At 46.4% G+C, this 13913-nt stretch overlaps 2 protein-coding genes across 2 annotated transcripts; both read right to left on the reverse strand.

Annotated features, from left to right (window-relative positions):
* Positions 1–11858: 11858 nt before the first annotated feature.
* TMEM239 (transmembrane protein 239) lies at positions 11859–12366 on the reverse strand. Its single transcript, XM_069548881.1, has one exon. It carries the CDS (start codon positions 12364–12366, stop codon positions 11911–11913), a length of 456 nt encoding a protein of 151 aa, XP_069404982.1. The 3' UTR covers positions 11859–11910.
* Positions 12367–13116: 750 nt separating this feature from the next.
* On the reverse strand, positions 13117–13698 carry C13H20orf141 (chromosome 13 C20orf141 homolog). The gene is made up of 2 exons (XM_069546347.1): positions 13433–13698; positions 13117–13348 (listed from the first exon to the last, which is right to left on the reverse strand). Exons 1-2 carry the CDS (start codon positions 13696–13698, stop codon positions 13117–13119), a joined length of 498 nt encoding a protein of 165 aa, XP_069402448.1.
* Between the last annotated feature and the right edge of the window lie 215 nt (positions 13699–13913).

Raw genomic sequence — 13913 nt, forward strand, 5'->3', positions numbered from 1 at the left:
GAGTGACATCTTTTTGTGAAAGAGAGTGAGTCTCTGAACTGTGATCTTAAGAGTTGGGGAGGCTACCTCTGGGTTCTCTCCAGCCTCGGACCTTGCAGTCCACGCTGTTTAGAAATCATTGACTGCATCTTTCATACTGTTTCACACACTCAATTATGCTCCTACCAGAACACACGTGTACTCAACAAAGACCCGGGAGGGGTTACCTATTGTCAGCAGCTCTTTGGGATTGGGAAATGTCACAGGCTGAGTTGTAATTGAAACTGTCAATATTTTATATGGAGTTTGGAATCTGGCTAGTTCTCACCTGTACTAGTCTCACCCATTCATACGTATGTTCAACGTTCACCTACTCCTGGAGATACACCAACCTCGCCTTGCACAATTTCTTGGCTCCTGGTAGACACTCAAAAGTGGTTGGAACTAAGCAAGAAGCTCCCCGGCCCAAGTGGGAGACTGATTAGAAAACCATTGCTTAATAGATGCAATATGCAGTAGTAGCAAAGTGAACACAAACCTGTTTGGTGAGTGGGCAGTAGGAGAGGAGCAGAGAGAATTCCAAGGTCGGGTGTAGGGAGCAGGGAGCTGTGCCAAACTTAATAAGAAAGTTAAAAGAACTCAGGGTCTTCCCTGATGGTAGTGACTAAGACTCCATGCTCCCAACGCACGCAGAGGCCCAGGTTCAGTTTGTGGTCGGGGAACTAGATACTTCATGCTGCAGCTAAAGATCCTGCATCCCACATGCAACTCAGACCTGGCACAGTCAAATTAATTAATTTTTTAAAAGTACAGCATCTCAGCTTTGACAAATGATCTTGACCCTGGGTTGGGTGTAGTATGAGTTCAGGGCTGAAACAAGGCAGTAAGTACACTGATAATGTGATGTGAAGCAGGAAAATAAGGAAATACACAGACCCACTAAACCTTAAGTAGAATAGGCTGGAGAAGAGGATGCAGAATTACTGCATTATCTTTCCTTACTTTTTCTTGAAATTTTACTTTGTCAAAGAATGTAGTATCTTACACAAATGGAAATAGCGGACCAAAGAAGTGTTGGTCCTTGGTGGGTAACTACTAAGTGCAAATGAAAGGAATCTACTAAATTAACACACACTGGTGCTGGGGAAACTGGTACAGACAACATGAGTTAATAAAACCCTTCAGAGAGTAATGTCATCAGGGCTGCTGAGACTTAATGAGAGTGCTTGAAATGAGCTTGGTTTTCTTTGCTGTAGACAGTGGATGGGAACATACAAAAGTGAAAGAAAGCATCTTGTTAGATAGATTTTAGATAACTTTTATCACAAAAACTGTTTTTTGTTTTGTTTTCATCAGTTCGGTGAATCCCTTGTTCAGTCATTTATTCCTTGACACAAAACCCTTTTCTTTGCACCTCTGAAACTGGGGCTTTTCAGTGTTGCTGTGGAAAATTATACACCTAAACTGGTTTATGGAAGAAAGTAATATGAGTTACCTAGCTTCACGAAGCCCTCTCTGTTGCTTGCCATCCCGTTCTCCAAGAAAACCTTGTGTGCGTGCTAAGTCATTTCAGTTGTGTCCAATTCTTTTCGAGAACTGTAGCCTGCCAGGCTCCTCTGTCTAGGCTTTTCCATTCTCTCACAACCCCATCCCAAGTCTGGCACACCCACACTGTGAGCACTTGGAGACTGTTCAGTGTGGTCCAGATCCCTGTCCATCTACCTCTGTGATTCTCATTTTCACCCCTTCTTGCTATGTGGCTCCGATTGCTCACAGTGAGGTTTTATAACCTTTTCCTCAGCATCCCAATGTAGATTTGAAATCTATTGTAAGGATAAAATGGGGATAAATTATATTTTATTTTCAGTTTGCTGTCATGTAAGCACATAGTACACTTGACTCCTCTATTAACAAATTTTTTATTGGGACTGGGAAACAAGAAACTTGAAAAATAGCTGCATACAAGTCACTACACGAATTTGAATTGTTTCCTGGATTTTGTTTTGAGATTGTAAAAACAAAATCTTATATTTTTCCAGTATGTAGGCACATAGTATGTCAAGTATGACAGAACTCAAACTTCACTGGCAAATCGTTTAAGAAGGAAAGTGTGCATAGACTTCCTCTCATTCGTGGAATCTTGGTTTTTAAAAGTGACTCCAATATTCTTTCCTTTGCCAAAATAAGGTATTTCTGAAAGGGTTAAAAGATGCACCAGCACAGCATGTGACACAAGCCTTTATTTTTCAGGGAGAAAGTCTTCAGAAATTTGGAAGATTGTTCTTTTCAAAAAACTTTAACCCAGGGACTTCCCTGGTGGTCCAATGGTTAGAACTCTGCCTTCCAGTGCAGGGGTCCAGGTTTGATACCTGGTCAGGGAACAAAGCAGAGAAGGTGATGGCACCCCACTCCAGTACTGTCGCCTGGAAAATCCCATGGACGGAGGAGCCTGGTAGGCTGCAGTCCATGGGGTCGCGAAGAGTCGGGCACGACTGAGCGACTTCACTTTCACTTTTCACTTTCATGCATTGGAGAAGGAAATGGCAACCCACTCCAGTGTTCTTGCCTGGAGAGTCCCAGGGACGGGGGAGCCTGGTGGGCTGCCGTGTATGGGGTCGCACAGAGTCGGACACAACGGAAGCGACTTAGCTGCAGCAGCAGCAGCAGGGAACTAAGATTCCACATGCCTCTCAGTGTGGCCGAAAACTAAAAACAATAACAAAACCCCAACAACAACGACTTTAACCCAATTAGAGTTTTCCTCTAACAAAAGCAGATAACTTGTTTCCTGTCATATTCTCCAGTTAATTGCATGCACTGTGTGTTGAGTTCATTTTAGTGTTTAAGTACATCTACCATAAACATTGGTGAATGATAAACTCTTTTTGACTGCGAGGAAATGGATCTAAACTTTTTAAAACTGCTTCATTGAAGTATGACAGACAATAAACTGCACATACTTCAAATGCACAATATAATTTTGATGTGTATACAATATGAAACTCATCACAGTCAAACTTACCCTTTATATAATCCTTCCCTAAAGCCCTTCCTCACAACCTCCTACATCTTCACATTCGCATCCATAGGCAATTTGTCCTAACTGATCTGCTTTCTGTTACTATGGATTAATTTGTATTTCCTAGAGCTTTAATAAATGGAATCATTCAGTAGATACTCTTTTCATCTGGCTACTTTCAGTCAGCCCAATGAATGGAATTAATTCACGGAATTTCATCCATGTTGAGTGCATCAGTAGTTCATTCATTTTTATAGCTGAGTAGCATCCCATTATATGCGATATCTATGTTTATCCATTTACCTATTGAGGGACACGAATAATTTTCAGTTTTTGACTCTAAAATAAAACCGCTATGAACATTTCTGTATGAATCTTTGTATGGACATATGATTTCATTTCTCTTGGGGAAATATCTAGGAATAAAATGTCTGGATCATATGGAAGATGTATGTTTAACTTTTTAAGAAACTACCAAATGATTTTCCAAAGTGGTTGTCCCCTTTTACATTTGCACTGACAGTGTCTGAGTTTGTGAAGTTCTTCCACATTCTTGACCACACTTGGGATGTTATCTTTTTAATAGCCATTCTAATAGGGGAAGGTATGGTTTTAATTTGTATTTACATAATGACTAACAATATTGAACATTTTCCTGTACTTATTTGCAATCTATATGTCCTTTTTGGTAAAGTTTCTGTTTAAATTGTTTGTTCTTCATCACCATGCTCCCTTTTAAAAACATTACTGGGCTTTGAGAGTTCTTTACTTTGGATCCAAGTCTGTTATCAGATATATATTTTGCAAATACTTTCTCCCAGAGTGTGGCTTGTCTTTTGAAGAACAGAACATTTCAATTTTAGTCAAGGACAGCTTATTCAATTTTTCTTTTATGGATTATATTTTTGGTGTCATATCTCTACCTAAACCCAATGTCATGGCTATTTTCCTCTGCTTGCTTCTAGAAGGTTTTACATTTAAGTCTACGATATGCTTTGAATTAATTTTTGTACATGGTATAAGGTATGAATTGAAATTCATTTTTTTGCATATGAATATCTAATGGTTCCAGCCCATTTGTTGAAGACTGATCTTTCTCCACTAAATTCCATTAACATTGTTGTAAAAAATCATGTATATATTACATGTAGATCTATTTCTGAATTTTCTGTTTCATTTATCTATTAATATTTGTCTAACTTAATGCCAGTACCAACTCCCTTGATTTCTGTAGCTTTATGATAAGTCTTGGAATCAGGTAGTGTTAATCTTCCAAATTTGTCTTTCTTTATCAAAGTTATTCTGACTATTCTAGGACCTTTACATTTCCAAATGAGTTTTAAAATCAGCTTATTAATTTCTACACAAATTCTGAGATTTTGTGATTGTATTGAACACATAGATCAATTTGGAAACACTTGAGATCTTACTAATATTGAGTCATCCAACCCAATAGGCAAGATATATCTCTCCACTTATTTAGGTCTTTAATTGCTCTCAGCAATATGTTGTTATCCGTGTACAAATCTGTCATATCTCTTGTCAGATACCCCCAAGACCCACGTTATTTTATTGTAAGAGAGATTTTAAAGTATCTTTTTCTGATCATTCACTGCTAGTACAGAAAAATACAATTGATTTTGTATTTTGACCTTGTATCATAACTACTGTCATGTACACATTACTTTGCTAAATTCAGTTATTCTAGTAGCTTTTTGATAGACTCCATAGGATTCTCTGCTTACACAATTTTGTTGTCTGTGAATAAAGACACTTCTTGCTTTCCAGTCTATATGCTTTTTATTTATATTTCTTGCCTTATTGTCCTCGCTAGGACATCCAGTACAATGTTAAATAGAGATGGGGAGAACAGACATACTTGTCTTGTTTCTGATCTCAGAGGAAAAAATATTGTTTTTCACCATTAAGTGTGAGATTAACTGTAGGTTTATCATAGATGCCCTCTGTAAAGTTGAGGAAGTTTCCTTCTATTGCCAATTTGCTGAAAGGTTTTGTTTTTATTTTAAATCAGGAATGGATATTGTATTTTGCCAAATGCCTTTTCTGTGTCTATGGAATAATCATGTATGCTTTTCAGTTTGATAATATGGTGAAGTCCATTGATTATATTTGAATGTTAAACCAATCATGCATTCTTGGCTTTAAAAAGGAAAGAGAGGGACTTCCCTAGAAGTCCAGTGGTTAAGGCTCCAAGCTTTCACTGCAGGGGGCATAGATTCCATTCCCAGTTGGGGAACTAAGATCCTGTATGCTGTGCCGCTAAAAAAAAAGAGATTGTACAGTGTGAAGGTGATAGAATAAAGATGCTATTTCCTTCTCTCCGAAATCACCCAAACAAAAGTGAAAACAAGAGACAGAAATGTAAATACCATGTGAATTAGCTGGATAGGCTGAAAAAAAGCAGTGGAACCGCTGCATGGTACAACTCACTTTGGAAATTATCGGGCAGCATTTACTAAAGTTGAACATTTACATTCTCTGTGACTTGACAGTTTCACTTCAAGAGATCTATACATCTAGACAGATCTGCCAAAAAACTTGCACGAGAATATTCATAGAATGTTTTTTCATAGTATCCAAAACTTGGAAACAAGCCAAATGTCCATCAACAAGCGTGAATAAATAGTTTTCCCATACAATGAGATTGATATAAAGGAAAACAAAATACTGATAGATGCAAAGATATGGGTAAATCTCACAGATGTAATCCTGAAAGAAGTCAGCGACTCCATAGATGGCAGCCCTCCAGGCTCCCCCATCCCTGGGATTCTCAAGGCAAGAACACTGGAGTGGGTTGCCATTTCCTTCTCCAATGCATGAAAGTGAAAAGTGAAAGTGAAGTCGCTCAGTCGTGCCCAACTCTTCGCAACTCCATGGACTGCAGCCTACCAGGCTCCTCCATCCATGGGATTTTCCAGGCAAGAGTACTGGAGTGGGTTGTCATAGGTTTCAACAATCTATGCTGATAGAAATCAGAATCGTGATTACCTTTTGAGGGAGATACTGATTGGGAAAGGGCATGATGGAACTTTCTGGAACAATGGGAAAGTTCTATCTGGGTGGTAGTTACCTGGGTACACACACAGACAAATAAAAATTTATTGAACCATACCCTCAATACTTGTGCATTTATTTGAATGTAAAATGTATGAATTATATGTAAGTTAAAAGGGAGCTAGGGTAGTCCACTGAATTCTGGGCTTTCACTGCTGTGGCCTGGGTTCAACCCCTGGCCAGGAGATCCCGAAAGTAATGCAGTGCAGCCAAAACAAAGAAACAAACAAGAAAAACAGAATGTGCTTCTTTCCGGTAGTGGTTTACCATTAAAAAACACCTAAAAATCTAATTCTCCACATAAACAGAATAAAGCAGAATAAACAGTCCTTGTCAGTTTAGTTCAGTCACTCAGTCATGTCTGACTCTTTGCGACCCCATGGATTGCAGCACACCAGGCTTCCCTGTCTATCACCAACTCCTGGAGCTTGCTCAAACTCATGTCCATCGAGTTGGTGATGCCATCCAACCATCTCATCCTTTGTTGTCCCTTCTCCTTCCACCTTCAATCTTTCCCAGCATCAGTGTCTTTTCCAATGAGTCAGTTCTTCACATCAGGTGGCCAAAATATTAGAGTTTCAGCTTCAGCATCAGTCCTTCCAATGAATATTCAGGATTGATTTCCTTTAGGATGGACTGGTTGCATCTCCTTGTAATCCAAGGGACTCTCAAGAGTCTTCTCCAACACCACATTTCAAAAGCATCAATTCTTTGCCTCTCAGCTTTCTTTATAGTCCAACTTTCACATCTATACATGACTAGTGGAAAAACCATAGCTTTGACTAGACCTTTGTTGGCAAAGAAATGTCCCTGTTTTTTAGTATGCTGTCTAGGTTGGTCATAGCTTTTCTTCCAAGGAGCAAGCGTCTTTTAATTTCATGGCTGCAGTGACCATCTGCAGTGATTTGGAGCCCGCCCCCCCCCCCAAATAAAGTCTGTCACTGTTTTCCCATCTATTTGCCATGAAGTGGTGGGACCGGATGCCATGATCATCATTTTCTGAATGTTGAGTTTTAAGCCAGCTTTTTCACTCTCTCACTTTCAAGAAGAGGCTCTTTAGTTCTTCTTCACTTTCTGCCATAAGGGTGGTGTCATCTGCATATCTGAGGTTATTGATATTTCTCCCAGCAATCTTGAGTCCAGCTTGTGTCTGGCATTTCTCATGATGTACTCTGCATATAAGTTAAATAAGCAGGGTGACAAAATACAAGCCTTGATGTACTCCTTTCCCTATTTGGAACCAGTCTGTTCTTCCACGTCTGGTTCTAACTGTTGCTTCTTGACCTGCATACAGATTTCTCAGGAGGCAGGTTAGGTGGTCTGGTATTCCCATCTCTTTCAGAATTTTCCACAGTTTGTTGTGATCCACACAGTCAAAGGCTGTGGCGTAGTCAATAAGGCAGAAGTAGATGTTTTTCTGAAACGCTCTTGCTTTTTCAACGATCCAACAGATGTTGGCAATTTGATCTCTGGTTCTTCTGCTTTTTCTAAATCCAGCTTGAACATCTGGAAGTTCATGGTTCATGTCCTGTTGAAGCCTGGCTTGGAGAATTTTGAGCAAAATAGTCTGGCTAGTAGATGCAAAAAATTTTTATCATTCAACCTCCACTCATCATCAAAACTGCTAGCAAACTAGGAATAGAAAGGAATTTGACTGGATAAAGGTGAACTATCAAAACTTGACAGTAATTCTCAGTGGTGGAAACTTAGAAGCAGTTCTTTCAAAATCGGGTCAAGTCAAAGATACCAGTGAGCAGCATTTCCATACGTCATGGTCTGTGAATTCCCGCTGGTGGGACGGATGTGGTATCTTTGGGCTTAGAGGGTTTTACAACTTTCATATATGTTACAAATATTTTTAAGTATACAGTATCACATATCAGTTTTTAAAACTGTATTTTGGTTAGACATTTGAAGACACGGGCCAGAAAATATGGTAAAAGCTACACCTCTTAAGTTCTTTTATTTTTAAGATGAAAATATCTGAAATGTAATAGAGATGTTTGCACCGCAGAAAATGACTTGTCCGAAGTGGGATGATGTACATCTAGATCCTGACGGAACCTCACAAAATGCAGCTCTTTACCCTAGGAAGAATGGAATAATAGACTAGGATTAGGACAGCAGTCGGGGACAGTGAAGCTCACGAGATTGGGCCCTTCCTTCTCCAGGATTCTCAGCTCTGCCCTTGCTGTCTCTGGGTTTTTGACTAGGGGACCCAGGCTAGGGATTTGGGTTAAAGAGATTTTGTAGTCAATGAAGCCGCCGCTGTGAAGACAGTGGGCGGGAGAAGCTCCTTCCCGGCCCCAGGATCTACCGGTTCACCCACCGCCCGTTTTAGGATCGGGCCGTGAGACACATCATCTCCTCTTCGCTTCCGTCCCCCACGCAGCCAAGTCCGACACTTCGAAATCAGAGCTGGAGATCTCCGCCAGGGAGGCAGGCCTGGCATCGAGTCTGCAGACTATGATTCCGCGGGGAGGGGGGGAAGGGGGGAGACGGGGGGGGGGGGGCGGCGGTGGAGGTGGAGGGAAGGTGTTGATTTACGGGGATAGCTAGCACTTCCCTGTGTGGGTGCCCACAGGCCTCTGATCTCTGGCTAGGTTTGGTATTTTCTTCCCAACATTGGGCCCTTGCCGACCGCACTCTGCCTCCACGGTCAAAGCGCCAGCTTGGAACTCCCCAGCGGTTGCCCAGACCCCTCTCCGGTGCCCCTGAGCCTATGCGCCCCTTACTCGGCCCCGGCACCTGGGGCAACCTCCCAGAGCAACGCAGGCCCCGCCTTTCTCCTCCCCTCGGGGCCCAGCCGCCCCCTCCCGGCCCCCGGCCCCCGGCCCCCGGCCCCCGGCCCCCGGGCCCGGGCTCGAGGCCACAGACTCTGCGAGCAGGGTCGCTCTGCTCACCCTCTAGTGCGCGGAGCCGCGTCTGGGTAAGAGCGCCCTCTCCCGGCCCCCCTTAGCTGGTCCAGAGCGGTTCCCTGGCGCCGCCCTGACCCCTTCCAGGCATCCCCTCTTTTTCCCACCAGGGTGGTCATTCACACCTCTAGCTGAAGCGGCGCCCCCAGCTTTGTGAGCTCCCTTGACACCGTCCTCTGGGACCCTCCCGCATCCTGGCCGCTCTTACTCACTGCTCCCGGGTCCTTGGGGCAGGAGAAAATCTTACCGGGCGCTCCTGCTCCTTGTAGCCCCCAGGGTGCGTGTGTGCCGCTGTGGAACCCGTCTCACTTTCTCAAATGCAAGACCCCTCGCGGCTGACACCTCCTCCGCTCCGGTTCTTTATGCTCCACCTGATCGGATTTACTTTTCTGGCCAGGCTACAGAAGTTACTGGATCCCCACCCCTACCCCAACCCCACCTGAGCTCGCTGCGGGGTCAAGCCCACAAAACCGCCCTGGTCACTCAGGCCTGTGGAACAAGTTTCCCTTCTTGGCCCAAACGGAAAGGCTTAGAACTTCGTTTCAGCGTGTTCATTCTCCCCAGGCTTGCATTATTAAGTGATTCAAATCTAAATGGATGACTTTTGTCTACATTTGATGTTTTTCTTTCCTCTCTGCAAGGTTCCTCACTTTTCCTTTACCTGTATACTCCATCCCATTTGCCTGACTCTAGAGTTGGCCATTCCATTCTATTTTTTATTCTTATTTTTTAAAAGTGTCTGGTTTTGCTGGCATGCATTTAAAATTTGTGAAAAGAATTCTATTATTTCTCGTTCAGCTATTTTTCACTCAACGCTGGGATTTCAAGATCAATCTGTTTAACTTCCACTCCTTCTAACTGCTGCCTCATCTCCACAGTGCTCCATTCTCAGACATATCCCTTCAACATATTCCCTCACCTGCAGTGCTGCTCAGACTTCTCCCAGTGTATCCCCTGGGAGTCTTGTTAAAAATCCAGGCTCTGATTCGTGACTCCTGGGGTGAGGCCTGGAACTCCATGTGTAGCCAGTTTCCAGGTGATGCTGATACTGTTGGCTTTGGGACCACACTTTGAGGAGCAAGACCATCTTGGGCCTTTGGGAGAATTTTTCTTGGGTTGCTGTGTGTCACATAGCATTTTGGGTCACAGGCTATTGTGTTGATCTAATTTGATAGATATTGCCCATTTGATGTCTGGTCTGCCTGTGCCACCCTACCTCACACCAGCGATACAGGAGGGTAGAAGATATACGTTTACATGGGGAAGGGAAGAAGGCTTTCTCCTTGCTTCTGCCAAAACCCTGCTTCTCAGTGTCTCTGGTTTGGGCCAAAACCTCCTCTCTCAATTAGAATGGTCCCAAGGCTCCAGAGTGATATCCTTGGCCAACAATGCACAGCCAAGTTAGCGAGGGGCCCAAGATTGGCATCCGGGCTTCATCTCTAACAGGAGCTTAAAGAACGGGCACTGAGAAGCCCTGGGGTCTTCTGTGAGGTTATGTTTCCTCCATTGCTTTCTCTTTAGTAGCTTGTCAGGCTGGACTAGGACTCAAACAACCTAACTTTACCAGGCAGACCAGACATCAAATGGGCAATATCTATCAAATTGGATAGGGTCAGGGATCAAGTGGAGGCCTGGAGTGGGGTGGGGGTCAGGTGGGTGGGTCTTACCTATCATGTGTCTTACTTGTAGTGACTAATCACTCACTGTTTTGTCGGGAGGGTTAGCTGAGATGTGAAAAGGCAGCATCCTGGGCATCCAGGGATGCCACCTTCCAAGGCTCTCCTGGTGTTCTAAACAGCTTGTTGGGTTGGTTTTAGAAACCTATGGGCTATGTTTTCCCCACTCACATGGCTGTGCAAGCCGTCACCCGGCACCAAGCCCCACCGAGCATTTCACAGTCAGAAGAGTTCAACACCTGCATATTTTGAGATTTCATGACCTTTTACCTCTTGTTCACATTCATCCATCCTCCGTTTACCACTGTGGGGTCCAAACTGTATCCAGGACAGAACATTTCTCTGAAGCCCTAGAGAAGCTTTCTGTTATTTAGAGTTCCATACAATATCTTACAATTTTCTGGTCTTTACAAAGTACTTCACACACAGATATTATTGCCTTTGACTCACAGCAGCTCCATGACAGGACCCACTTAATACCAAGGCTCAAAAGAATTAACTGGCCAAGGTCACACACCGCATAGGTGGGTGAAATGGGACTTCTTGTTTGTTTTTCTGTAGCAAACCTCAGGAGTCTTAAAGAGTAAGCTCTCCCTGGGAAGCTCACTGCGTTGGTTGGCTCACTTCCCAGACTTGGGGATATTGACGAGGCAGGAGGGAGGAAGTCTAGGGAGTGGGGAATGCTTGGGCAGAAACATCTGGAAGGTGAAAGCTGAGGTCTCATGAGGATTCTGACTAGCCCTCTCTCAGCTACGTTTCTGTCATTGAGCCCTTTCTAGAGCCTGGGCAAGCGAAAAGAAGTGGTTGGTGGGGGGAATGGTAAATAGAGGTAGAAGTTGCTATGAGTCTAAAGCTGAGACAATTTTGAGCAGCTGCAAGAAAAAGATGCTGCCAACTGCTAAAGGGGCCCCAGTAGCATCAGCACATGCATGTGGAAACTCTTGATGGCTTGGCCAAGCTCTGCTCCTGGCTAACCCTTCTGCCCTAACATCTCTTCTCAAAATTTCTGGCCCTCCACACCAAGTACCTGCAGCATCAGCCTGAGGGAGGTGCCCAGAGGTCAAGCCAGTCTATATCCTGCCAGCTCCAGCAATATCACCATGTCCCGCCCAGTCCCAACTAAAGACTGTAGGTCGGGGGCCTGCTGACACAGAAAGCCCCTGGTCCCACTGCCCTCCCTCTTCCCTGGGCCTCAGGCCCTAGGCCAGGGCTCAACAGACACAAGCAGCGGGATGGGGTTGCCCTTCTATTGGTCCAAGTCCTGAGCGTTGCCTGGGTGAGACATGGAGGTGAGGAGGCCCACGAGGCTCAGCAGTGTGGAGAAGAGCAGCAGGAAGGAGGCGGCGAAGAGCAGCGCGGGGAGGGCACTGAGCAGCAGCAGCAGGACAGCCGGCAGCAGATGGCGCCACGCCGCAGCCGCCACGGGCCACAGGGAGCTCAGGAGGTGGGAGCCGGTGGTGAAGAGCGCGTGACACAGCATCAGGGCCAGCAGCAGGTAGAGGACCCCCTCCAGACCCCACAGCACGCGCTGCAGCGGCTGCCGCCAGCCGGACGTCGCCCACCACTGGGTCCAGCTCGGGGGCACGTGACACATGCACCAGCGCGCCCAGCCCTCCCGGGAGACCCAGGCTGACCAGGGCACCGCGCGCGGCGGCCCCTCGCCGGCCCCGATGGCATCCGTCTCCACTCGTAGCTGCTGCATCGTGGCTGGCGCACCTAGGGAGAGGGCCAGGCCAGCTGCAGGAGCCCTGAGATGCCTGGGACCTCAGGGCAGGTGCGAGTGCAGGGATCAGGAGGGACCAGCATGGGTGTGGTGGGGCTCTGTACTGGGGCCTGGGTCTTACCTCTGGGCAGAGCCACCTAAGTCATGTTGCTTCCTGCCGCACCCAGGACAGCCTGGCAGCCAGAGTTGAGCCCCTACTCTCAGTGCCCCCACCCTCCCCAGAGGAGCCCTATTATGACCCGGGTCAGGGTGGGGGCCAGCCAAGAGAAAGACCACTGCTGGGTGTGAGGTCCACCTCTCTCGTGGACCCTTCAGGCTTTAGGGGAGCCTGGTGAGTCCATAGATGTAGTCTTTCGTATCTTCTTGTGGAAAGCCCTCTTTGGAGCCCTCCCTTCCCTGCTGGCCTGTATCCAGCTCTGCTTCACTCTCTTATAATTCTTTCAAGAGAAGTTCTGTAGAATCACAGAGGAGGCCAGAATAGCCTCCCCCAACCCACAGGTTCCGAGATGGCTCCACACCCTGCACTGGGCTCCATGTCCCTTATCTCACATTTTACTGATGCCCTTTACCTAAGACTCAGACTTAGGTACCCACTGTCCACATTGTGAGGCCAGAGGTCCCCCAAGATGCAGGCTGGGGGATAAAGGAGTATCCTCCCACCTTCCCAACCTAGGGTGGAGGAAAGGAAGCCTGAGGAAACAGCATGGTCAGTGTATTTCCAGAGGGCACTCAGGTCCAAGGATGAAGGCAAAAAGCAAGGGCAAGCAGGGCCAAGGGCACACCGCGGGCTCCCAGGAGCAACCCCGCGCCCAGGAACAGCAGCAGCAGAGCCTCCTGGAGGCTGAGTCGTCCTGTGACTGCCACTGCAGGTGGAGCCTCCTGATGCCCTGGACCCTCGCCGGCCCCCTGACTCTGGCCCCTTGTGAGATGTGTGTGCTGTGACCAGGTGGGACCTGCAGGCCTGTGGAGAGAAAGGGTGGCAGCTGGGTTTTGGGAGGTTGATGGTTTGCTCACCTGCCCAACCTGTAGGCTGCAGTCCACTTACCGGTGGAGCATGTCGAAGGCCAGGAAGCTGACCAGTAGCAGCAGCAGCAGCAAGGCTGGGCCAGTTGTGGAAAAGATGCCCCGAATTGTCAGCCCCAGTGCCCCCAGTCCTAGGACACTGTCCAGGACCTGGGCCCAGCTAGGGCCCCAGGGGGACACACATGGACCCACTGGACTAGCTGATCCCTCCCCTGCACCCATGCCCCTGGGAGGGACTGGGGTAGGAGAAACAGCAGCTTCGGGCCTGGGTAAGCAGAGGTGGGTCATGGAGGAAGGTGGAGGTTGCAGGAAGGACTAGTGCTGGGCGAGAGGAGGAGTGGGAGCATGGGAGGGGGTGGTGGCAGACCTCAGGAGTAGGCTCAGGCAGTGGGGAGTTGGACTGTTTAGGAATCTCCCCCTCCTCACACACCCACTCACCAAACCCTCCTCACCTCCTCCCACTTCGGTCAGTCATTCTGGTTGGTTGGGCAGCTGGAGCATTG

This window comes from Ovis canadensis, chromosome 13 (assembly GCF_042477335.2).
Source record: "Ovis canadensis isolate MfBH-ARS-UI-01 breed Bighorn chromosome 13, ARS-UI_OviCan_v2, whole genome shotgun sequence".
In the NCBI taxonomy this organism is placed as follows: domain Eukaryota; kingdom Metazoa; phylum Chordata; class Mammalia; order Artiodactyla; family Bovidae; genus Ovis; species Ovis canadensis.